The sequence below is a fragment of the Citrus clementina genome, unplaced genomic scaffold (assembly GCF_000493195.1).
Source record: "Citrus clementina cultivar Clemenules unplaced genomic scaffold, Citrus_clementina_v1.0 scaffold_5, whole genome shotgun sequence".
Taxonomy (NCBI): Eukaryota; Viridiplantae; Streptophyta; class Magnoliopsida; order Sapindales; family Rutaceae; genus Citrus; species Citrus x clementina.
Window position 1 is genome coordinate 732,101 of NW_006262201.1, and position 27,064 is coordinate 759,164.

Here is a 27,064-nt window from a genome sequence, read left to right on the forward strand (position 1 = left end):
AAACCTTTAACCCCTAAACTTTTTTTTTTTTTTTAAAAGGCCAAGGGGGTTTCCCCCCAATTTGGGGGAAAGAGTTTTCTTTTTTTTTTTTTGGGTTTCCCCCCCCCCCCCCCCCCCCCCCGCCCCCCCAAAGTCATTTTTTGTTCTCTACTCCATTGTAAATTTGTATTCAAAAGTCTTTTTCTTTGTCTTTAGTTTTTAAATTTATGGAGATGATCTTATGAGGTCTTAAATAAATAGTTGTAGAGCTTTACTAAAACTATGTACAATCTTATTGAGATTTGGGTGTGATTTTGTAAGATTGCTAAAAAATTCATATTTGGTATTTGTTTTATTTTCCTAGTCGAATTTCTTGCTTGTAGAAGATAAAAGAAAAGTGCAATTTCATGTTGCAATAATTTTTTTTCCTTCCCTCTTTTTCTTCCCATATAGTCTGGCTCTGGATTTGGTGCAGTTGATGGTTTTAATACAGTGAACCAATTTCGTCAGAATCATCTTAAAGGATTAAAGTGGCTTCCTTTTGCAACTGGGTAAGTCAATGTTACTTCCTGAATTCAGTTTGGAGTTCTTTCGGAATAGATTTCCTTCCCTTACATTACTTAGCTTCTAGTTGCATCTTCTTGGCCTTCTCCAGCTGACTTTCCTATTGGCAAATTCCTTCGCTTCTATTGTTTTCAGGTGCCAGTGCTGGATTTGGAGGTATGAATCATGCCTTCATTTTTACTTTTTATGATTATTTTTTTAAGGTGTATGGTACTGTAATATAGTTCTTTGTATAGCTAGTACAAAGTAGTTCTTTAACTTCTTACGTTCGGCTATAATGGTCTTGACATATGATAGGGCAGCTCTATCACCAATTGACGTGGAATGAGAAATAGGAGACAAATGGGATTAGAAAAATAAGAAACATGACAAAAATAAAAATCTAATCTACTCATATAAGCAACTCATCAAATAAGTGTATCACATACTTAAGTGAATAACAATCTGTAATTTCCACGAATCAAAGTAAAATTATAATATTCTTTAAATAAGACTCATAAGCTTGTTAGGTGTTATATTGAATCATCTAAGTTGAATAATCTTTTGGGTCGAATATTTAATTTCTTATTCCATACGTTTCAGTCTCTCAATAGTTGAATTAGCAATGAAAATTTGAAAATGGAAAAATCCAATGCAATTATTTTAGCTGCTTATCATAGATAAGAATTTCAAATTTGACACTTTATTGTCTGTTGTCAAATTCATAAAGTATGAACCTGCATTAGTTTAGTTCTCTAATATTTATAAATAAGTAATACTTGAATTAAGATGAAAGAAAATTGAAAAGTAGAGTTGCTTGATTGAATAGCGTCATATTTTACATCACAGAAACTCAATTTTCATTGCCATACGTAGCTCAAAAGTGCATGAACATTTAAAATTCAGCTAACTTATACTAATTAATTAATACGAGTCTCAGTTCTTACTTCTTAGTACTTGGCAACATCCATCCATAAGAGTGAAACTCCTATTGATTTCATATATACAAAATAAATAACTTACAAAGGCAATATATACAATCACGACAAAAACACCAATTCACTCCAATAAACAACATAGCAAATACATGGTCTATATTGCAAGTCTTTTTACTATTTTAATTAAAAGAGAAAATACGAAGGACATATTATATATAATTGAATATTATCCTTGATAATTAGACAAAATAACACTAATCTAGCTAACTAATCCAGTCATCATAATAATCCGATTTCCTTTATTTAATTATGTCCATTGATGCTATTTTAATAAAGAATACTGAACACTTAAGTATTTATATGCTCAACAACTTCGGCCACGTTTGAAAAGATCATATTAATTATTAATATAAAGAAAATAACCCTACAAGGTACATATTACATATGCATGTAGTTGCAATAAATACATAATAATAAAGATTGTAAAAGTTCAGGGCCATTAATTCAACAATTACTAAACCAATATCCCAATAATTGTTTGATTACTAATCTTAGCATTAAAAGATCTGCAAATTTTATTCGGCCAAAACAAATGCTTCCTTATTGCTTCCTTGATCTTATCCTGCCTGGTGATTCCTGAATGTCCTTCCCATTCTGATATGCTGAGTTGTTTGCTGATTATAAATACAAATCACCTTAAATTTTCTTAGTCTTGTTCTTCATGCGAAATTCTACGTAATGGCTTAGTTGGTTTAAATTCTTCTTTTTTCTTTGAATTGTTGATTTGTAATGTTCTTCTCGCTCTCACATGTGGCATTCTGCACTCTTCCAATGCTATTTCTTGTTATGGCAGCAGAATTCTATATTTTCTCCCAGTTTCTTTTGTAAAGACTTCTAAAGAACCATCCAATGGAAGTTAGATTATACATGGAAGAATAAATAATGCTAATCTAGCAAGTCCAATGGTAAAAATTTGATTTTCATTATATTAACCGTGTCCAATCATGCTATTTTAATAAAGAACACTTGAATAATATTTTCATGTCCAGCATGTAAAATTTCAAAACAATTTTTGCCAAAGTCCTCCTCGGCTAAATTAATTTATGCATTAATAAAGTCCTCCTCTTCTAAATAATACAAAACCTGTTACGTTGTTCTACCATTTTTTTTTTTAAAAGCATTCTACTATTTAATAAAAGAATTCGAAAACTCGTTCTAGACATACACCGAACCATATTAATTTAAAACAGTTTTCAACTGAGATTTGAAATTACACACACAAACACACCGAGTCCTTTATATAAAGTGCTTTTAATAAATTATGGTCGGTTTACTATTAATTAATCAAATTTAATTTACTCAAATTACTCCTGTACACGATCAAAATAATATCAATTCTATGATATATATATACGTGCACATACATACAAAATGTAAATAACTTTCAAATATAAAATATTTAAAATAGACGAAATAACTTTCAAATGTTTATTGTATTTTGATGGGTTTTTGAGGATGGTTGTATGTATTAGCAACAACAAGGTGCTTTTTATAAATCCGGGTCCTAATTTTGTAAAAGAAATTAATACTCTCGGTTTATTGTTAATAAAAAAGAAAAAAGAAAAAGCATTTTTCTGTGGCATATATTAAGCATTTTAAGAAAAGAAAAAATTACATTCCAATTCATGAAAGACATTCCTTCTGTCATATTGATGTGTTAATAGAAAGATCTATGTAAATTATAACAATTTTGATGAATCTAAATATTTAATAACCGATAAATTATATTTATAAATATTAATACCGGTGGCACATAAGCACTTAATTCAAGAACTCGCCTATAGTGCATTAATTTAAAGAGTAGAAATATTTAATAAATCATGCCCGCTTTACTATTAATTAATAAAATTTAATTTACTCAAATTACTCCTCTACATGATCAAAGTAATTTCAAATATACAACACACAAAATGTAAATGATTGAAATATAAAATATTTAAAATAATCACCCCACTAACAATTCACCACAAAGATTATAAATAGTCGAAATAATGATAATCTAAGGGGTCCGGTCATAATAATTTAAGTTTTATTTATATTAATTATATAAAAAAGAGTACTCGAGATTATATATATCCAACAGCTAAAATTTCAAAACAATATTTGCCAAAGTCTGATGAAGAGAATACATATATATAACATGCACTTGCACACATTCTATTGTTTAATTAAAAAATTCGAAAGCCCATTATATACATGATAAAGACTTACCGACACCGAACCATATTCATTTAAAGGAATTGTTTTCAACTGAGATTTGAAATTTTTTTTTTTGAAAAGAAACTTCTATTAATTCTGAGATGATAACAGATACATGACTTGTAGAGGGTATGAACCCTTCCATACAACAGTTTCGCATTTCTCTAAAGCTAGTTTAGCTAGAGAATGGGCAATGGCATTGCAAGATCTATGTGTATACACACAACTAACATGATCGAAGCTTTCTTTCAATTTCTGAATTTCCAATACTACCCAATAGATCTCGGATCTGCTGCCCTGACTGTTGTTTACTAAACAAACTACTTCTTGCGAGTCTGACTCCAAAATTACATCTGTCACATGTGCATCTTTTGCCACCTGCAAGCCCCATTCCATAGCTTCTGCCTCGGCATAAGCTACACTTCCATGGAATTTTGAGACCTTGATCGCAGCTGCTGTCACTTGCCCCGTTTCATCTCTAATCACAGCCCCCAGCCCAGCAAGATTCTTTTCTGAGTTGGTAGCGGCATCAGTGTTGATCTTAACAAAACCTTCTTGAGGGGGATTCCATCCCAGCTGCGCCACTTTCTGCTGCTTTCCATGGCTTACAGCAACTGAAGGCTGCACTCTCTTATAAGCCTCCATCACAGCTTCAGCTTTAGCCACAACAGATTGGGGGTTCTCTCGCTTGCCTTTGAACAGCCATTGGTTCCTTGCATTCCACTTTGCCCAGAGAATCGCGGCAAACAAATCTACATCAGCTTTGCTTCTCAATCTTTTCACGCCATGCAACAAGCTCAAAACATCCTGCCCAGGGGCTGCTTGAATATCATTATCAAAAAGGGATAGTCTCCAAACCTTCTTGGCTGCTTTACAATCAACTAAGGCATGAAACAAATTCTCTATTCCCATTTTACAAAGCTGGCAGGTAGGCTCTTGGACAATCTTCCTCTTCCACAAATTCTCAGCTGAAGGAAGTAAGTTTTTGGCTGCCCTCCAAACAAAAATTCTGATCTTCTTCGGCAAAGCAAGAGACCCAATTTTTTCTTTTTTAAAAAAATTACTAATAATAAAATATTTCAGTCGTCCTCTGTTCGGCTGTCAAAAACCCATTAAGATCGATTTGAACAGAAGGTATATGGGTTAACAATCCTCCATCCTTTCTGCACTTCTCTTCCATCAACGGACAGCGATAGATACTTAATTGCAAAAGTGAGGAAGGCAGGCCCTTCTCCGGAAAGTATTTGAGCTTGGGACAATCCACGAGATTCAAGTGGGTGAGGTTTTGAAGATCAACAATTGAAGAAGATAGGCGTTCCAGATTTGGAAAATCTACAATCCTCAGAGATGTTAGAGAGGTAGGAAGAGGAAGCGCGGTCCCTAATCTTTTGTCCTCTAGTGGAAATGACACCATGTCGTCATCACATCCTTCGATTGTAAGATGTCGCAGAGAGGAGAATCTATGAAATCCCCGACCCCGCTCAATCATTGACTTCCAAATCTCCATATTACCCCAAATATGAAGTGAATGAAGGTTGGTGGGAAGGCCATCTTCTTCAAGGCTTGGAAGCTCAACTCCTCTTCCTATTGTTAATTCTTGAAGAGAGGTCAGATTGTGCAATCCCTTGGGTAAGGCCTCCAGTCTCTCACACCCATAGATCCTGAGCTTACTCAGTTTCGCACAAGGCAATCCCCCTTCGGGAAAGGACACCAGATTTTCACATTCCCATATTTCGATCTCTTGAAGCTGGCCGAGATTATGTAAACCACTCGGTAAAATTTTCAGATTTTCACACCCAGAAATATTGATTGTTTCAAGAGATGTGTTGTTGTCCAACCTTTCTGCTATTGACTCCAGCTTTGGACAATACCAAACAAAAAGGGACTTAAGAGACGGAGGTAGATTGCCAACTTCAAGGGACTCAAGCGTGGCAGGTAACTCGTTTTGTGAAAATATACATGTCAGTGATGGACAATCCCTAATTTCTAACTTCTCAAGAAGAGATGAGGTGTACCTTCTATTGCTGCTGCTGCTGCTACTCTGGATGCCCTCTTCCACTGTCAAAGTCCTTATATTATCACAACTAAGGATGTCCAACCTCTTAAGGCTCCGTGGTAGCTGGACTCCAGCAAGATATGTCAACGTACGACAATGCTCAATATACAAGGTCTCGAGAGATGAATTGGTGTCGCACATCCATGCCTCTGGTAATGATTTCAGTGCGTCACAACCTTCAATCTCAATTATCTTCAACTTGGAAGGCAGAGCAACCTCAGGAAAGGAAACAAGGGAACTGCACTTGTAGATTTCTATCTCTCTCAAGGAACTGAGGCTGAGAGATGATTGTGGCAGCTTCACAAGGCCTTCGCAATAACTCAATCTTAGATATTCGAGTCTGCATGACAACTCGCAGAGCTGCTGTTGTTGGTCTTTCTCTTCCTCCGCCACCAAGGATTGAAGTTTGGGACAGCTTGTAATCGTCAGTCTTCTGAGAGAGCAAATGTCTTGCAGTAATTCGTTATGACTCTTCCAAATATATGTCTGCTCTTTCATATCATTTATCTTCAATTCTTCCAATTTTGGCAGTCGCGGCTTTAATGGCCCTGCGAGAAACAGTTGATTTGATGTATCTCTACAAACCACTGAATTCTGTGAGCCGAGATGATCAGCTGCACTTCTCCACACAACCTTTTTACATCCACCAATTTCAAATTTGCAAAGAGCTGGAAGACTTGTAACTGAAACTGACAATTCTTCACATCCTTTAATAACAAGCTTCTCCAATGCAGGAAGGTGCTCTGGAAGTGTTCCTTGCAGTTTAGAACATCTTAAAATGTGAAGCTCTCTCAATTTAGGAAACCCTTCAACTCCTTGACCGGATCCATGAGGAATCCAGTCTTCCCATTCTTCCATGTCTTCAAAACAAAGAGTCTCCAAGCATGGAAAAGGAATTGAAGCAACCTTCCCATAGAACTCTGGATCAAATCTCCTTACGCTGCTCATTCCACATACTACAAGATGCTTTAGAGAGGGTAGTTGCCCGACCAACGGCAGGGCAGTACACATGCTACAATATTCAAATTTAAGTGTTACTAAATTTGACAATGAGGAATTTCCTAACCAAGTTGAAAAATTTGTGCCTCCATAGCCGCTGATACAAAATTGTTCCAGATTTTTATGGGGTTTTAGCATGTCAAGCACGCCCTCTTCAGCTTCTGCCTCCCTTGAAGATGAACCATTAGTATTGCGAGTCCATCGAAGCCATAATTCTTTAAGATTCTCCTTTCTATCCAATTGAGCGTCCTCGGCATCAATAATGTGTTTTACATTCTCCAAATTTGAAATGCAAAGTGTCCCCCCAAGTTGTGTCAAGGACTTTAGCTCTCGTAACCGGGAACCACTGTCTTTTCCCACAACAAAATTACACAACGTCTGAAGACAAGTCAGCCTACCAATTCCGACTGGCATTTCCTCCAACGAAGATGTATTTGAATTATTGAGATGATGCAATTTGATGAGGTTTCCCATGGCTGCACACAACTTTTTCAGTCGCCAACAGCCCTCCAACAGAAGGGTGTGCAAATTGTAAAGCTTGTTGACTGATTCAGGCAGAGTTCTAATCTCAGTTCCAGATAGGTTAAGGTACCTTAAATACCTCAAATCACCAACTGAATCCGGCAGCTTGGGGATGAAATATCCACACAGAGAGAAGACCCTCAATCGTTGGAGTTTGAACAACTTAGGAAGAATGCTAAGAGCAAAGTATCCACGCGACCTATTTGACCGCCTTACTGGTAGAAAAGTTCGCAAATGCTGGATATTGTACAAGTCTTCAAACCTTTTACCGCCTTCATAATATTCAGGAATGTATGACAGATGACGAAGATTTCTGGAAAAACTTTGTTGCTTGTTAACCTCCGAGGTATACTCCATTGTGAAGTATATCTCCCCCGCAGCCCATTGAGCAAGGTCATTGACGAGGTCGTGCATCACAAATCGTGATATACCGTTGCTTGATTGCTGGAAAAAAGATCTTGCACGTAGCTCTTGAAAGAACCTTCGACCTAGATCTTCACTTGGATTCCCGCTCTCTCCGTGATCCAAGAAACCCACAGCACTCCATAATAAAATTATCTCCTCCTCTTCGAATTCATAATCCTTTGGAAACAATGAGCAGTATGCAAAGCACTGTTTCAAAGGTGCCGAGAGATAATAGTAGCTCACTCTAAGCGCCGGTATAATGTCACATCTCTCTTCTGGTAAATCCCATATGTTGCAACTGAGCACACCTTCCCAATCACTTCGGTCACATTTACCACGTAAGAGTCCACCAAGTGTTTTCGCAGCTAAGGGCAAGCCGTTGCATTTGATCACTATCTTCTTGCCAATTTCCTCCAATGACTTGTTTGAACTGAAATCTCTTGTCCCCAAAGAGTGTTGAGCGAACACGGACAGACAATCATCAAATGACAACTTTTTCAATTCATAAGCTGGAGCAGTTCCCATGATGGCTGCAACCTCTTGATTACGAGTTGTGACAATAATCTTACTTCCCGGTGCGCCAGCTTCAAACGGACGGCTCATGTCAACCCAATCATTGTATTTCTCATTCCAAACGTCGTCTAAAACAAGCAAAAATTTCTTTTGAGATAACTTCTTCTTCAGCTCCTCTTGAAGCAAATTTAAATCACTGTCATCAATAGTCTGCTTAGTAACGGATCTTAGAATTGTTTTTGTTAGCCTCTTAACGTCGAAATCGTCAGAGACACAAGTCCATGCCTTGAGATCAAAATGATCCTGCACTCGCTTATCATTGTAGACAAGCTGAGCAAGAGTAGTTTTGCCCATCCCGCCCATACCTATAATAGGAATAACAGAGAATCCACCATCGTTGCTTAAATCATCCCTCAACAGCAGTTCAACAACATCCTTCTTTTCTGTTTCCCTGCCATATACTTTGGCTTCAGTCACTAAAGAGGTTGTCTCTAGCCTTTGACTGGCTTTTTTGGACCCTCCAGCTGAACTTTCTTTCAAATCTAGCAAGTTTTTCTGTGTCACAATTTCTTGAAATCTGCTGTTGATCTCTTTGATTTTGGACATCAAGCCATAATCGAACTGAATCGATTGTGGAGTAAAAGTGGTGCAGCAAGCAGGAATGAGCTTCCGAAACTTACTTGTTCTTGTACGACTGCTACTGGGTTGATCATGAGCAGCAGCTGGTTCTCCATTTCCAAGCAGCAAGATCCTCCGGAGAGCCTCAGTTTGAAACTCATCCAACAAGTCTTCAACATCATAAGCCAAGTTCTGAAGCTTGCCAAGCCACTTCTTCACAGACCGATTAGTCGTCTTCTTCTCCTCAGCATCATCAAGCACCGCCTTGATCATCTCCAACATATTCTCCCACTTCATTAGATCGTCTTGGATCTTCTCTTGGCGTGCAAAAAACAGAATCCCCTCTGAAGCTAACTTATTGACCACCAAATCAACGGACGCCGTAAGGATTGCCTCTCCGATCATTGACATTTTTTTCTTTTTTTTGGGCAAAGGAAGAAAGGAGCAGAATTATGGGTTATGGAAAGCAGAATGAGAAAATTGAACGGGTGAGAAAATGGATAATTAAGCAGAATGAGTTTGTGATTGTGAAGGGTCTGGCCCAGCTAGAAATCACGCGTTTATACTTTATTGACCAATGACTAATAATTTGGCAATTCACCCATCACACCACCACTTGGTAAGCAAAATGAAAATGCTTAGTAATTAATAAGTGTCAAGGGTCAACCAAAATACGACGTAAAATGTGGCAAGTCTCCCCACTTGTTTTCCTTGCAGCTAAGAAAAGAAAAACACAGCCCACCACCCATTAATAATTTAGCAATTCACCAATCACCACCACTTGTTACGAAATTCCTTCCGTTAGATATTCGTATAGGTCAAGCAGTTAATCCAGTGTCAATTACTTAGAACCTTCACTTTACAAATCTTCAACTCATAAACCAAGATAAATCAAAACGTTTCTCTCTCTCTATTTTTTTTTTTAAACTCCTAAAACGTTTCTTTTTAGAAATATTTTACTTTATTCATCTAATATGTTATCTAACAAATAGACACAGATGAAATCACTCTAAAGTGAAGATGAAAGGGGAAAAAAACATTCCAACCACCAATAATTTATTCCGCTAACGTTTTCAAAATATTGTTCTTTATAATTGAACAGGAAATAAGACTAAGTTTTGGACATTTTCATATTCACTTACTTTCAAAAGCAGTATTTCGAAACATTTTACAGAATCAAGTAACAGTTATATAACGAGAAAAGTGCAAAGTTGTGTAATTCTAATGTTTATTTTATCACTGACACTCAGATCATTTTTTATTTGGGTCGCCAACTCACCAATGAATCCATGATTGAATGAGTGTTTAGAAAAAAAATCAATAAAAAACAGTTTTTCTTTTGGTCGTCGAAATATAGTAAGTGAGAAAGATTATTCTGTTTTTTTTGTTAATTAGGTTAGTAATTATGATTGAGTGACTCAGAACTATATTCTAGATTGAGAATCAATGGTTCTCCCACACTGAGAGGCTGTAAGTTTAAGATTGTCGTTTGCTATTTCATCGACAAGAGAACACTTGAATTTATTAAAAGGAGAAGGCCATAAAGATTTTCCTTTATGAGAAATGTATCTGATCATTCCTTTTTACTTGAAAATTTCATATATAAAAACTCATTAATAAATGACAGAATATACATAAATTATTAATTCATTTGATAGTTGATTATCGAAGGACATGTGACCCATGGAAGCATGCAGTCTATAAAATAATTCTTTTTTTTTATTAAACAAAAAATTGGTGATGTTGAAAAGCAATATTATTATTTCTCTAATTGGGGTGAACATTCATAAAAAGAATGCCGTATGAAACTAAATTATTAATTCGTTTGATAGTTGGTTATCGAATGACATGTGACCCACAATAAATAGTTAAATTTGGCGGCAACAATAATTACAAGACGAACTTAAAGCAGCGCATAGGTTTTCCTTAAAAATACATAAACAATTCGATATTTTTTATTTGACAGTTTTTAAGAAATGTCAAACATATATGACATTTTGTGAAAAACTGAGTAATTGTGAAATATAAATGATAATTTATTTAAACGTCAAATAATTGTGACGTTTTATCAAATAAGTGATAAATATCTTACATATTTATTGAATAATTATCATTTACCTTTTCCTTTTATTGACTCGAGCAAAAAAAACAAAAAAACTGACTATACTGCTTTTATTTTCGTTCTTAGAACAGATTTTAGTTTCTTTTGAGAAAATTCAAACTCATTCCCATTACTTTCTTTTCAATAATCACCTCTCAGTTTTTCATCAATCACTCAATTCCGAATTTCATCTCCATTCTCTTTTGAAGAAGAACGCACGAAGAATTTTAGCTTGCTTTTGCTGCTTCTCGAATATTGGGTATTGTTTCCTTTAATTTAGATAATTGTTTTTTATATCTCTCTTTCTAGTTTGATAATTTATGGTTATACTTGAATTAATTGTATTTTTAATCAACCAAGGTTGATTTAATTGATTCCAAGTCTCAATTTCCTGTTCAACAATTTTCATACTCAATTTTGAAAGAATCAATGTATTTTATCTTTGGTTAGTACACTTCTGTTCAATTTTTGTTTATTTAACTTAAGATATCTTTTTCTTTCTTTTCTTCAAGCAAATTATAGATTATATTGAGAACAGAGTTTTCTCCTTAATTCCGCCAAGAGCAACGTTGATTTCAGGTGATAATTGAATGTGTAATATTTTCAATTGAAATTAATTGAGTCTCGTGATAATAATAGGGATTTGAGATTTACATCCTGTTGAAATGATTTTAGAGTGTTCTGTTATTTGAATGCGCATTAATTGTTTGATTAAATGTCTCTTTAAAAGATTATTTTTGTTTTTAGCAAACATCTTAATGCACTTTACAAATTGAATCCAACAAGGGAAAATTATAGAACTGCAGCAGTTTTCAAATTGATTGCATATTAGAAGTAATGTTAATTTATGCTGCAACAGTTCAATGGGCTGGGCACAAGTTTAGGACTTCAGTTGCTCAATTAATGAATCCACCACTCATCAGACTTGGAACTTATATCTATTGAATCAATAAAAATAGTTGATGGAATCAATGCCGAAAGCTTCATTTGATATTTATTTATAACATCTGTTAGATTCTGGACAATCACAAAGATATAGTAGCAGAAACTATGTTAGAGACACTATAGTTGCTTAATTAGTGAAATTGTGCTCTCATTGCCCCCTTTTTTTGGTTGATTCTATAATTTTATTAGTTGTTCTTGTGGTTGTAAACAATATCAATTTCTAATATTAATAAAACTGAATGAATAAAATGCGATGCATTTGCAGGAAAGTTAATAGTTTAAATATGGATAAATCTTGGATGTTGATGGATAGAAGGTCTATAGAATATGAGAACATGGTAAATGAGTTTCTCAAGTTTGCAGTACTTCATGCTAGTCATCTTGAGCTTTTGAGATGTCCATGCCAAGCATGTCTTAGTTTATAGGCTCAAACAATTAACAGTATAGAAAATGCATGATAGAACACAGAACTCATATTTTAGCAACAATCCTCAGCTCACTGGCCCTTAGTTCAGAATGACAATTCTTATTAGCCAAAGGTTCAAAATGATTTTTAGTTGTTTATAAGTAGAGAACTAGATCAACAAATAATTGAAGACCTGCAGCTTGGCTATTGAACTATACGATGATGCCAATTCGAAGACTACAACTTGGCTCTGCCATTCGAAGTAAGCAACGCAGCTGCCCAAAGTCTGCCAAACCAAGAAAAATAAAGACTTCTCCTTAGCAATTAAGTTAATATAAGGAATGTTGCATGTCCACAAAACTAGGTAGACGCAACTGGGACTTCAATATATATATAGATATATATATATATATATAAGCATTTCCTAGATCAATATTATTCTCAGTAACTGAATATTGAAGCTGACCATCACATTTAATAATAAATCAATATCAGGAATGTTGTTGAGGAGTATTTTGATATTTACAAAAGTGTTCAAAGTAAAAATTGATTTCTTAAAACCCATTAGCTAGCGCACATAATAATGGGGAGAAAATTTTAGACTACGAATAGTCCCACCCATTTAATAATATTCTTCAATCAATTATGTTTACTTCAAAAAAAAAAAACCATCTCTTTATTACTTTCTAACTATTCATATTAATGTGTTCATAATTATGAAGAACCGGTGTAATTTATATGATGTAGGAAGCACATTAGTCAAAATCATCAGAATCTCAAAATTTCGTGATGTTGTGCCAAATATGCAAACCAAAGCTTCCTACATTCTTTGTACGTTTGTGTTAGTTACAAGCAATCACAGTGGTAAACGAAAAAAAACGAATTAAAACACATGAGGAGATTTAAATGAAAATGTCTTAATCATATATCGCATGTAAGACCTTTTGTACTCAAAACTGATCAGCACCCATTCTGCCCGCCGTGTGATCACATCTTGAAGGGAGTGTTGCTTCAGCATTTTTATCATTTTTACTATTTCTAGGATCCATTTTGTCACCTCCCTCCCTCCCCCCGGTTTCTAAAATAATTATATAATAACCATATAATTATTGGTTGTTCTAGCAAATAAAAAAAAAAAAAATATATATATATATATTAATCTTTTAATAACATTATCACTTTGTCAAAATAAAAAATCTCCTCATTAAATAATTATATTATATATATTCATTTATTTATCCAAATAAAAAAGTATGAAGTCAAATAGTACACAATAATTTAACTAATTTGAATTGGTTTATTTTTAATGAAACAAATAACATTCCTAAATGCTTCTCTTGATCCTTAATTTATTGATAATTTTGTCAATTTAAGGTCGGCTATATATTGATTAAATTACAAGCTTAGACTATCGAAAGCTGGTTACAGTTATGGAGGCAGGAAAAATTTTATTGTACCAGAAATTTTTTCTACAACAGTCCATGCAAAGTAAACATTTGTAAGGAAATTGGAGAATAATTACAAAGCCAACTAAATTTTATGAGAATCAATTTGGAGTTTTTGTTAATCGCCATTTTGCGTTCATACAAAGCAAGTGTAGATACCGGCACAATAAGCTAAATGCAAAATCCAATGTAGGACAGTGGGGTTGGGACAACGAAATGGGGAAATGGGAATCTAGGTAATTGCACTGAACCTTAAACTGAGAGTACGGGCACTTAAAATTTTTAAAGTGTCTAATAAGTTTCAGCTAAAAAGGAAATAGGCTGTAAAATTGCTAAATTCATTTTGATTTCTAAATTCATAAATAACCTTAAAAGTTCTCTGATACAACTTGTCAATAATGGTGAAAATTCAATTTCAGAATGACAATTCTTATTAGTGAAAGAATCAAAATGATTTTTAGTTGTTTATAAATAGATCACTAGATCAACAAATAATTGAAGACTGGCTTGGCTATTGAACCATACGCGGCAATTCGAAGACTGAAACTTAACTCTGCCGTTCGAAGTAAGCAACTCAGGTGCCCAAAGGCTGTCAAGCCATCAAGACAATACGAAGATACAACATCAATAATAATTACATATTACACCTACCCCAATAAGAAATTAGTTAATACAGTCCTAGAAAGAAATTTACAAACCCATGCTGTAGGAATAATTAATTAATTTATACAGTTCGGTACTCATTCCTCTTCTGTTTCAAATCCATATCCACTGCTCTGCCATTTATTACTACGCAAGGTATATGGGTTAGCAAGTGCCGACATTGTCCTCCATTCTTTATGTGCCTTTCTTCTATCAAGGGACAACCCAAGATCTCTAATCGCAAGAAAAATATTTCAAAGTAAAAAGTGATTTCTTAAAATCTATTAGCTAGTGCACATAATAAAAGGCCATTCATGGTAAATTTTAGATTACAAGTAGTCCCAATAATATTCTGCAATCAATTCCGTTTATTTTAAAATAAAAGAAATCCATCTCTTTATTACTTTCTAATTAGTCATATTAATGTGTTAATAATTGTGAAGAACCAGCGTAATTTATATGATGTAGGAAACCCGTTAGGCAAAATAACCTGAATTTTTTAAAGTAGGGGCTAGACATATTGGGCATAACCTCAGTTTCTGTTACTTCTTTGACCCTGCCTAAGCTCTTTTATGGGCTAATATCAAAATTTCGTGATATTGTGCCTAAAGAGCTTCCAATTCAAGGAGCTCCCCTGTTTTTGACTGAAACATATGTAATCCGAAAAATTTATAATTAGATAAATCATTCAAAATCTCCCTGAATCTAACCCACATTTCTATGGTTTAATAACATATCACAAAGGTGCCTAATATAATGAAATTAGCACTAGTTCACGAGATTGCCATTATATATTACAAGTCTTTTTATGATGTAGATTAGAAGGGAAAATACGAAGGACATATTATATATTATATATGATTGAATTTAATCCATGATAATTAGACAAAATAACACTAATCTAGCTAACTAATCCACCCATCATAATAATTTGATTTTCATTATTTTATTGTGTCCAATCATGCTAATTTAATAAAAAAAATACAGAACACTTGAGGATTTAGATATTCAACAACTTTGGCCAAGTTTGAAAAAGATTAGAGCTTCCTTCATGCTTTGTGTTCTTATGTTACACATGATCATATTATGTTACATTTGACAGAAAACTGAAAATTATTGAAAAAAAAAAATCTTAGTTAGCACATTATCAAAATGAGAGAATAATGCACACACATCACAACAATGTTTCTTTCATTTTGAATCTATATTTACAAAACTTGTATCCGATGGTTTACATTTGTTTAATCTAACGGCTATAACATGTGTACTGTCAAAACGCTACAGCTGCCATCTCTGTTTGTCCTTGTTGCATCCTTGATCTTATATTATCCTGGAGATTATTGAATGTTCGTCTCATTCTCATGTGCTCAAGGGTCCTTTCTTGAGACATTTCAGAAAACACCTGATTCATCCTATTAAACATCAGCATCATTAATCAGTAAATGATGTAAGATATCCCTGTTTTGAGAAGTCAACATAAATCAGTCACCTTAGATTTTCTGAGTCTCAGAGCACAATGGGTGATGATTTTATGAGAAATATTAATGTGCATGCATCCCCTGAATTAGCTAGTGCTGGTTGTCATTTTCTTCTTTCTTTTGGTACTGTTTTAGATTTTTAATCAATCAGATTCAGCTGCATGTTTGCTTTTAGTCCAAACCAAAATAAGATATTAAGTACTTTTGTCAGAATAGACGCAACCAAAATTCTATGGGATCTGTAGTTCATGCAGAAGCGGCCGAATGCTTCCGGCAACTCAGGCAGATAGAACCTTGGTTGATTCGTTTTTCTTCATCTGAAATTCTACCTAATGCCTATCCTCTTAATTGGTTTAAATTCTTCTTTTTTTTTTCCTTTGAATTGTTGATTTAAAATGTCTTGTATGCAAAATTTATAATTTCGGATGATGATAATCTTGTTTAAGAAGAGATTTCTAGTTACGGCAGCAGCGTTCTTGATCATGGCGTCACAAGCACGTGCTCTGGTTTGCTTAGTTTCCTTTTTGTCTCTGATATTTTCTTGGTATTGTGGGATATTGTTTCTCTTTTGATTTTCTGTTTTTGTTTGCTTAGTTTCCTTTTTGTCTCTGATATTTTCTTGGCATTCTTGTTCTCTCTTATAATAAAGTGCTTTTGATAAATTCGCCTGGTCGGTTTACTTCACTGACCATTAATGAGCAAATCCTCCCAGTGACCCTCAAACTCTTCTACACAATTATAATAATTTCAGTTTTATATATACAAAAATGAACAGCTCTCAAATATATTATTTGATAATGACAAAAACAACAATTCACTCCAATAAATCTCATAATAAATACATGATCTACATTGCAAGCCTTTTTAGGACGCATTCAAAGAGAAAAAAGGGGATGGTCGGTTGGGTTGCTTGCAAAATTATTGGTGCGGGAATCTACTTGTTTTTGTTTCACTTTATTAATTAATTACCAAAGCAAACACGTCATCATTTGAAAAAGAATCACTAGCACCAGCTTACGAAAAATAAATTTGTAAGACATATTAATTTCAATGAAAATGTAGCGTGATTATGTTATGAATTTATTAACTTCATTAATAGTGAAAATGAAGCGTGATTTTTGTGTCTATCACCAAAAAGTAGAGTTCTTACTTGATTGAATAGTATCATATTACATCACAGAAACTCTCTCAATTATTGAAAAAAGAAATCTTAAAAGATCCCTACTCTCTGCTTAAAAAAATCTTAAAAGTTTTCAATTATTGATAACTGAAAATTATTGAAAAAAAATTTAAAAGAGATGTGTTGAATTGTGAAATTAAAACTGAGTTTCAGACATTTCTGACATGTCGGTTTATAACCTTGATTGTGCATGCCCTCTCGGTTGCTTGATGAAACAGGAGAATATTGACATCTGTGTATTATCGTTTACTTCCTGCAATTAAATCACATGTTGTTCACGTGATTCCATTTACTCTATACGGCACATTTGGCAGTCGTTTTGGTCACTTACCGAAGCACGGGTTAAGTACTTGATTCAAGGTTGTTAACTGACCTTTACAAGGCGGGAAAAACAAACCCGGAATGCAGCTAGTGAGTGGGGGAATTTTCTGGACTCTTCATGATATGTATATATAGTCTTAGAGGCTATAGTTGAGACATATGAAAAGCTTGTAACTTCTTAATGTTTGTAGTTTGATCTCGGTGATGGAGATAAGATTGCTGCCCTGTTCTCCAGGCCGAACCACTTAAATTGTGCCTCTGTTTTGCTTGATGACTACCAGTGGTGAGAAAACAGCTACAGAACAAATCAAGCTTGATGACTCAAATATTAGGGAAGCCATAGTCAAGGCATCTGGTTTATGCATCAACAGTGGTTCGTGGACTAGAATTCCTAGCTATTGCCGCTTCACAATTGCACTGGAAGAAAGCGAATTTGATCGAGCTTTGGATCGCATAGCTAAATTCAAAAGCATCGTACAAATAGTTAACTAAAAAACGGTATTGTCACTTGTCATGATTTATTTCTATTGCCTGATGATGATACCCATCACGCCTTAGTTGTCGTGAATAAATCTAAAATCAAATTGAACTGGTTTTTACTGGTTAGCAACATTTGTGACGTTTTGAGATTATAATATATGACAACACTGATTAGTGTTGTCTCCCATGTGAATTGAGACAAAAATTATTTTCCCAATTGCTCTTTCATTTGAACAATTCCACTGTAGATTTATAAAATAATGATGAAATTGTGTTTTATATTAAGTTACGAGTAATTGGTTAAATATTAATACAAAACTATTTTAAGTAACATGTGGCATATTCTCATTCTAGCCAAGCTTCAGAACATTCTGCAAAACGTTTAGTCTCTACGCAGTGCTAGAATTTTCCCTAAGTTTCTATCGCAAAGACTTCTAAAGAACTATTCAGATATTAAGCTATAATCCAGTCTAAAGTGTATATATCTCTCTAATTCACCTCCCTCCATTTCACCAGAAAATCAACGAACACTTAGCTTCAAACTGAAGAAATTGTAAAACTGAATAAATGCTGCTGTTTGGCAGCTGAGAAAATGCAGAGGAAAATTCTTTATTTCATTAATGAATTGATATTTTGTACTTAGAAACAAACACGAAACGTGCAGCTATTTATACATGCTACACTTACTAACTAATTGCTTACTAACTGATTATTAATCACAAGCTCACTCAGCTAATCAATAACAGAACACAGAGTATGCATTGTGAGGTTAGTTAGGCTGGTAATTTCTGCTGACGTGGACCTTCTGACGTGGCACTAATGACAGCTGATAACTTGACACGCTGACTCTTCTTCTTCACTTCTGCACAATGAGCTATCTTCACAGCCCCCCTTAAACTCAAAGGACATGAAAAGACATTGAGTTTGTCCCTTAAATAATTGAATTGAGGAGAAGATAAAGGCTTGGTTAAGATATCTGCAATCTGATCTTCACTTGGCACATAACAGATTTTGAGATCACCAGCTAACACTTTGTCTCGATTAAATGAACATCAATCTCAATGTGTTTGGTTCTTGAATGGAACACAGGATTCTTTGCTAGTTCTGTTGCACTTATATTATCACACCATATTGTTGGTCTCTCTACACAGCATACTTCCATTTCCAGAAACAATGACTTCAACCAAGCTATCTCTGAAGCAGCTGAAGCAAGTGCTCTATATTCACTCTCAGGCTGAAGACTTAGTGACTACTGTTTGCTTCTTTAAAGACCATGAAATCAGATTGTTTCCAAGATACACACAGTAAGCTCCAATCGACTTCCTATCATCCAAGTCACTTCCCTAATCTGCATCAATGAATGCAGTAATTTTCAAATCACCATCCTTTACAAACTTTAAGCCATAATCCTGTGTCTCCTTCAGATATTTAAGAACCCTTTTGCAAGCCATGAGATGTTGCATAGTTGGTGCAGAAACATATTGGCTTAACTTATGAACAGAATAAGCAATTTCTGGTCTTGTCAAGATCAGATACTGGAGACTACCTACAATGCTTATATAATGAGTTGCATCTTCAACATAGTAACCCAATTCTCCTTTAACTATCTTCTGCAACTTTGAGTCCTTGCCACTGCACATTGGTGTTATCACTCCTTTACACTCAAGCATGTCTACTTTAGCAAGCAAATCTCTGATATACTTCTTCTGAGACAAATAAATGCAATCCTGACCATACAACACTTCTATACCAAGGAAATAGGACAATCTTCCTAGATCTTTCAATGCAAAAACAATATTAAACTGTTGAATGAATCTGTCCAATTCTTCACTGTTAGGTCCAGTAACTAATATGTCATCAACATATATCAATACCATAATGAATAACACTTTAGTTTTTCTTAAGAATAAGGAAGAATCAGATTTTAAATTTCTGAAACCCCATTGAAGAAGACATCCCCTGAGCTTTTCAAACCAGGCTCTAGGAGCTTGCTTAAGACCATATAAAGCTTTGTGTAATCTGCAAACATAGTTAGATTTACTCTTATCAACAAAGCCTTCAGGTTGCTGCATAAACACTTCCTCTGACAATTCACCATTCAAGAATGCATTGTTGACATCCACCTGTCTAACTATCCACTGATTCATCACTGCAAGACTAAGAACTACTCTCACTGTTGCTGGCTTTACCACTGGACTAAAAGTATCAAAATAATTCACTCCTTCAATCTGTTGAAACCCTTTTGCCACCAATCGAGCTTTATACTTAGCTACACTGCCATCAGTGTTATACTTTATTCTATACACCCACTTATTCCCAACAACTTTCTGATTTTCTATTCTTGGTACTAGAGACCAAGTTCTATTTTCAATTAGTGCATCATACTCATTTTTCATAGCTATAAACCAATTTGTGTCTTGCAAAGCTTCATCAATTGAATCTGGCTCTTTGTGAACTAACACTGCAGTATACATTTTTGGCTTAAAAATACATGTTTTTCCTCTTGTGGTCATGGGGTGATTGTTCTGAACAGGTTGAATATTGTTTGAGGTTATTTGGGACTGAGATGGTAATGGAATTTGAGTAGGATCTATTATGTTTGGTGAGTCTAGATCATGAACAGGTTCAAGAGCAGGATTGAGATTTGGTGTTTGACATTGTGTAACTTCATTTGCTTGTTGATGATCTGCTGATGGGAACAGTTCTGTGCTGCTGGAACATGCTGGAGAGCAGGATTCAAAACTGCTGTTACAAGGATTTGACACAACAGGTAGATTGGATAAATGGAAAACTTGATGAGGGGACAAAGTAGAGCTGGATATTGATTGTGTTTTGTTCTCAGAATTGAAAACAGGATCTGAAGAAAAAGGGAATGCATTTTCATCAAATATGACATGCCTTGCTATGTATACACGACTAGAATGATGAAGGCATTTATATCCTTTGTGAGCAGGGCTATAACCAATGAATATGCATTTACTTGTGTGAAAATCAAATTTATGCTTATTGTAATCTCTCAAATATGGATAGCAAACACAACCAAAACATTTCAACATCTTATAATCAGCTTTATGTTTGAAAAGTTTTTCATATGGTGTCAACATTTTAAGAGCTGAAGTTGGTAACCTATTGATATGATAAACTGAAGCATGGAAAGAATCCCACCAGAAATGCAAAAGAAGTTTGGCTTGAGCTAACAATGTAAGACCCAATTCTACTACTTGTCTGTGTTTTCTCTCAACTAAGCCATTTTGATGATGAGTATGAGGACAAGAGTGCCTAAATAAAATGCCACACTGATTTAAAAATTCAGTGAATGATCTGTATTCTCCCCCCCAGTCAGATTGCAGTATCTTAATGGTTGTTTGGAATTGGTTTTCAACTTGTAACTTGTATAGCTTAAAAACCTCTAAAGCTTCTAATTTCAATTTCAATGGGTAAATCCAAGTATATCTAGTGAAATCATCAACAAAACTAATATAATATCTAAAACCTTCTCTTGAAATAACTGGTGAGGGACCCCAAAGATCAGTGTGTATAAGCTCAAGAGCTGATTTGGTTTTGATTTCTGTAACTGGGAAATGCAACTTGTGTATCTTACCCAACTGACATGCTTCACAGAAATGTTGTGTTGCTTGTTTAACCATATTCAGAGAAAACTAATCAGCATGATGGAGTTTAAGTAAATGCAATAAGCTTTGAGAGTTTGGGTGGCCAAATCTTCTGTGTAGAAGAGCTATTTTATTAGGTTTATCAGAACATACATCAAAACCATTCTGTAAACAATTGTTTGAATTATTTATGTACTTTACAGATGGCATATGAGAAGCAAGATGACAGCATGATAACATTGACAGAGGTTTATTAGCTTGACTATGAGACAGGGGAGATGACTGAAAATTCTTGGTAGAAGACATAGGTTTGACCAGCAGTTTATACAACCCTTTCTCAGCAATGCCCTGCATTAGAACTTGTCCCTTCAGCAAATCCTTCACAACACAAAATGATCCAAGAAATTCAACAGAAATGTTATTGTCAGTGGTAAGTTTTGAAATACTTATTAGGTTCTTGGTGATAGAGGGAACAAGCAAGATATCTTTAAGTGCAATATGTGAATATGTAGGTTGAGATTTTGAATTCTTGAATGAAAAATAAGAGTCACCAATATGAGTTATTGACAAACCTTCACCATTGCCAATAATGAGCTTATCATTACCTCTAAACTCATCTCTGATGGTCAGATTTCCCATGTTGTTTGTCAGATGATGAGTGGCACCACTGTCCAGGTACCAACCTTCATCTGCAGGTCCTTCACAATATGCAGCAGAAGCAGTTCCAACCCAGGGCATACCAGAATTGTCAGATGCACAAGGATATCCAGACTATGACATGTGTAATCCATTATTGTTGACAGGCCATGGATCATCATTTGTTGGATAGTAAGGTATGTATGCAGGTTCATAATTTGCTATGTAGGCAGACTTTGAACCTTTTCCTCTCTGAAATTGCCTTGGTGGCTGAGGTATGTAATTCTCTTCAAATCTATGCCAGCATTCAACAGCAGTATGTCCTACTTTGAAGCAAATCTGACATGTATTCATAGAATCATCGCTGTTGGATACGTGTGACTCAAAAGGGGGTAAATTTCCAGTACCATTGAAACCAGTACTGCCAAAAGAGCCTCTTCCAGAAGAACCAAATCTATTGCTTCTCATCATCATTTGATTTCTTCCTTGATTACCAAAATGACCAGTTCCAGCAGGAAAACCCCTTGGATGAGAATTCAAAAACATTCCTCTACCATTAAACATACCATTTCTACTACCTGAGTGACCATTATAATTACCTTGGACACCTTCTGTATATCCTCCTTTCCTAGCTTGACCTCTTATTTGAGCATAGTATGCATTCATCATACTATTATTATTCCAGTTAGACATATTAGCATAGTTTACATTAATCATGTGCTTTTCACTTTGATTTTGTTCAAGTCTGGCCTCATGAGTAAGTAATAAGGCATAAGCATCATCATAATCCAATTTGCTTGCTGTGATAAAAGTAGCTAAATCCAAATAGCCAGCTCCTAGACCATTGAGAATTTGCTGCAACATATCTCTATCTGATACAGGACTACCAGCACATGCTAATTTGTCTGTAACTTGTTTCATTTTTAAGCAATATTCTTCAATACTTAGTGAATCTTTTCTTAAGACACTCATCTCATACTTAAGTTGAAGAACTCTAGCCTCAGATTGTACACCAAACCTTTTCTCTAGTGTTTTCCATATATCGAATGAAGTAGTGCATGAGTGAACTAAACTGAGAATACCTTCAGTTATTGAGCTAAGAAGCCAGCTGAGTAATGTTTGATCTTGAGATCTCCAGATTGTGTATTCAGGATTCTCGATCTGTTGAGAAGAGCCAGTAGTTGTTTCAGTAAAGCTTGATGATGCTATGAATCGGTTTGGTGCAATCCGTTCTCCATTGATGTATCCTTCAAGTCGATTTCCTCTAATGGAGGCCAGGACTTGATTTTTCCAGAGCATGTAATTAGATCTATCCAATTTGATTGGTGTGATGAAAGAAAAGGTTGTCTAATTTGTAGCTACTGTATTTTGATTGTTTGTAATTGCCATGATTGGCTCTGATACCATGAAGAAATTGTAAAACTGAATAAATGCTGCTGTTTGGCAGCTGAGAAAATGCAGAGGAAAATTCTTTATTTCATTAATGAATTGATATTTTGTACTTAGAAACAAACACGAAACGTGCAGCTATTTATACATGCTACACTTACTAACTAATTGCTTACTAACTGATTATTAATCACAAGCTCACTCAGCTAATCAATAACAGAACACAGAGTATGCATTGTGAGGTTAGTTAGGCTGGTAACTTCTGCTGACGTGGACCTTCTGATGTGGCACTAATGACAGCTGATAACTTGACACGCTGACTCTTCTTCTTCACTTCTGTACAATGAGCTATCTTCACACAAACAAACACTCTCAAAAAGCGAGCTAGCTACCCAGATGGCAAAACCAAGAATTCTTGCAATGACAATGTTGTTTCTTGTTACGGCGACAACATTGATGAACATGGCGTCACAAGCAAACGCTCTGATGCCGTACACACAATCACCTTTCTTTGACATGATGTTCCCAATGACGGAAGAGCCTTTCAGGGTTCTTGAACAAACCCCTTTAACAATCGCAAAAGGAGCTGATCATCATCAAACTCTAGCCCTGGCGAGAGTAGACTGGATGGAGACACCAACAGCTCACGTGATTATGCTTGACATTCCAGGGATGAAGAAAGATAATGTGAAAATTGAAGTTGAAGAGAGCAGAGTACTGAGAGTGAGTGGGGAGAGGAAGAGTAATGATTATTATAAGGAGGGAGTTGAAAGAGAGAAATGGCACAGTGAGTGGGGAGAGGAAGAGTAATGATTATTATAAGGAGGGAGTTGAAAGAGAGAAATGGCACAGAGCTGAGAGGACATTTGGCAAGTTTTGGAGGCAGTTTAGGATGCATATGAGTGCTGACTTGGGTCATATTAAAGCTCACATGGTAAATGGGATTCTGAGGGTCACAGTACCAAAGCTTGCTGAGGAGAAGAAGAGGCAGCCTAAGGTTATTAACATTCATGAAGAGTCTGGTAATTCTTCCGATGAAGATATTAAGGCTACCAAGGCTCAAATGTAATTGATTAAAGAAAGAAGTGATTGCTTTGCTTGATGTGCTATTTATTTATGATCTGTTCTTGGTTTTGTTGTGAGATGTTTCTCTTTGGATTCTCTGTTTAATGTATTTTGATGGGTTTTTGAGGATGACTTGCATGTATTGACATAAAGTGCTTTTTATAAATCCTAATCCTACAGCATATAAGAATTAATACGATTCGTTTATTGTTAATAAAAATATTTTTTAGAAAAAGTCTTTTTATTTGGCATTTATTATGCATTTGAAGGGGAAAAAAAAGTTGTCCCACTCGTAATTCATCCTCTTCTGTGATATTAATGTGTTAATGCGAAGATTCATTATAATTGCAACAATTTTGACGAATCCAAACGTTCAATAACTACTAAATTGTATTTATAAATACTAATAGCGAAGGTAGAAACGACTAATTCAAGAAGTTGCTTAAAGTGCATTAAATTAGAGAGTATAAATAATTGTGTGATACAGTCCAGCCTTCATCTGCTTATAATTAGCAACCAAAAACCACTTTGCAACGCCATTAAAAAAACATTTTAACATTATTGCTGAGGGAAGAGGCAGCTTAAGCTTATTAACTCGTATTATTAATGCTGATGACGCAGCTGGTAATCCTTTTGGTGAATATATTAAGGCAGCTGAAGCTTAAAATTAATTAAGCCCACTAAAGCTTAAAACTAATTCTTCTAGTGACGATGCTTTGCTCAGTTAGCTTTTTGTTTTTAATTTTTTTGGGGCTAACGTTTTGCTTATTTTGCTTTTAAAATTCTATTCGCTTTCTCCTTTGATTTTCTGTTTTTGTTGTTATCGGATTTGATGATGGTTTATATGTACGAAGATTATGTAATAAAGTGCTTTTGTAACTATATATATATATAGCCAATAACACGCCTGGTTTATTGTTAATGAAAATTAAAAAAGAAAAAAAGTCTTTTCTTTGGCCTTTATTATGCATTTTAACTTTTAAGAGGAAAAAAAATTTATCCCACTCCAATTCATGAAGATATTCTCTTTTCTGTCATATTGATGTGTTAATATGAAGATCCATTGCAGTTGGTGAATTCAAATATTCAGTAACTGATGAAATTGTATTTATAAATTCATACTAATAGCAATTGAAGATTATAATTAATTTTGTAATATGGTCAAGCCCTCGTGTGTTTAATTAGCACTCAAAAACCACTTTACAATAGGCATTAAAAGAACATTATAACGTCATTGCTGATGAGTTCTGGTGAAGATATTAAGTTAAGGCCACAAAAATCGAAATGTACGTAGCTTCGTTTGTTTTTTGTTTTTTATTTTTTTTGGGGCAAATGCTTGGCTTCGTTTGCTTTTTCATTTTTGATATTTTATTGGCTTTATTGTGTGGCATGTTCTTGTTTTCTTTTGATTTTCTGTTTTTTGTTGTTATAGGATCTGATGACGATGTACATGTACGAAGATTATGTAATAAAATGCTTTTGAGTTTTGATAAATTGTGGTGGGTTTAATTTACTTGGTCAATTGATATTTGTTATCATTGTTGTTAACAATTTACTTGGTCAATTAACAATTTTTGCCGAAGTCTGATGAAGAGAAATATTACACATATGTAACCGTACAGCTAAATAAAAGAAACTAAAATTTATTTCGACAGCTAAGAATGAGATACGCATAAGAAATTAATCGATTAATTAATTAATTAATACATATATGTCCCCCACTGCTAAAATAATGCGAGCCCCTTACTCTACTTAACATTTTTCATAATGCTAAGTACGTTCGCAAAGGGAAATTTTCAATAATAACCATTAAAATTTTCATTTTTTTCATCTTAACCCCCCAAAAATATTTCTATCAACATTAGCCATTAAACAACTTTTGAGACCAAAACACCCCTCCCTCATCTCTCCCCCAACACTCCCTTTTTCTCATCTCTCCCAAACCGATCCAACTCCCATCATCGGCGGCGACATCAACCCTCGTCGGCGGCGGCTCCATCTCTCACCGGCATCCGATCTACAACCTTCAACAAAACCTAGGTTAGTAATTTTTCTTATTTTCATTAATTTAAAATGAGATTTTAGAATAATAATAGTTATAGCTTGAGAATAATGGTGGTGGTGATAATGGTGGTGGTGTTTGTGGTGGTTGATGGTGTTTGGGAGTATTGTTTTTTGATTTTGATGTGGCTTAATTTTGGGGATGGAGAGGGAGGGGGGTACGGCGCGCGCGCGCGCCCATCGCTGGGCAGCAGCGCGCGCCGATGCGCGGCCCACTGTCGCACCAAATCTGGTGCGAGAGCGCGCGCCCGCGCGCCTGTCGCACCAGCTTTGGTGCGACAGGCGCGCGCTGTCGCACCAATTTGTTGGTGCGACAGGCGCCTGTCGCACCAGCTTTGGTGCGACAGGCGCGCGCTGTCGCACCAATTTGTTGGTGCGACAGGCGCGCATGTCGCACCAGCTTTGGTGCGACAGGCGCGCGCTGTCGCACCAATTTGTTGGTGCGACAGGCGCGCATGTCGCACCAGCTTTG

At 35.2% G+C, this 27,064-nt stretch overlaps 2 protein-coding genes across 2 annotated transcripts; one reads left to right on the top strand and one right to left on the bottom strand.

Moving 5' to 3' along the window:
• Window positions 1-4,761: 4,761 nt before the first annotated feature.
• LOC112098374 (putative disease resistance RPP13-like protein 1) lies at window positions 4,762-9,417 on the bottom strand. The gene has a single exon (XM_024184561.1). The coding sequence runs from the start codon at window positions 9,241-9,243 to the stop codon at window positions 4,783-4,785; it is 4,461 nt and encodes a 1,486-aa protein (XP_024040329.1). The 5' UTR covers window positions 9,244-9,417; the 3' UTR covers window positions 4,762-4,782.
• A 14,445-nt stretch (window positions 9,418-23,862) lies between these two features.
• On the top strand, window positions 23,863-24,535 carry LOC18040259 (22.7 kDa class IV heat shock protein). Its single transcript, XM_024185134.1, has 2 exons — window positions 23,863-24,231; window positions 24,290-24,535. The coding sequence occupies exons 1-2, from the start codon at window positions 23,863-23,865 to the stop codon at window positions 24,533-24,535; spliced, it is 615 nt and encodes a 204-aa protein (XP_024040902.1).
• Window positions 24,536-27,064: the final 2,529 nt, after the last annotated feature.

Coding starts and splice junctions, on each gene's coding strand:
- LOC112098374 (XM_024184561.1), bottom strand. CDS start 9,243: ATGTCAATGATCGGAGAGGCAATCCTTACGGCGTCCGTTGATTTGGTG.
- LOC18040259 (XM_024185134.1), top strand. CDS start 23,863: ATGGCAAAACCAAGAATTCTTGCAATGACAATGTTGTTTCTTGTTACG. Junction 24,232..24,289: donor ATGATTATTATAAGGAGGGA/GTTGAAAGAGAG, acceptor GATTATTATAAG/GAGGGAGTTGAAAGAGAGAA.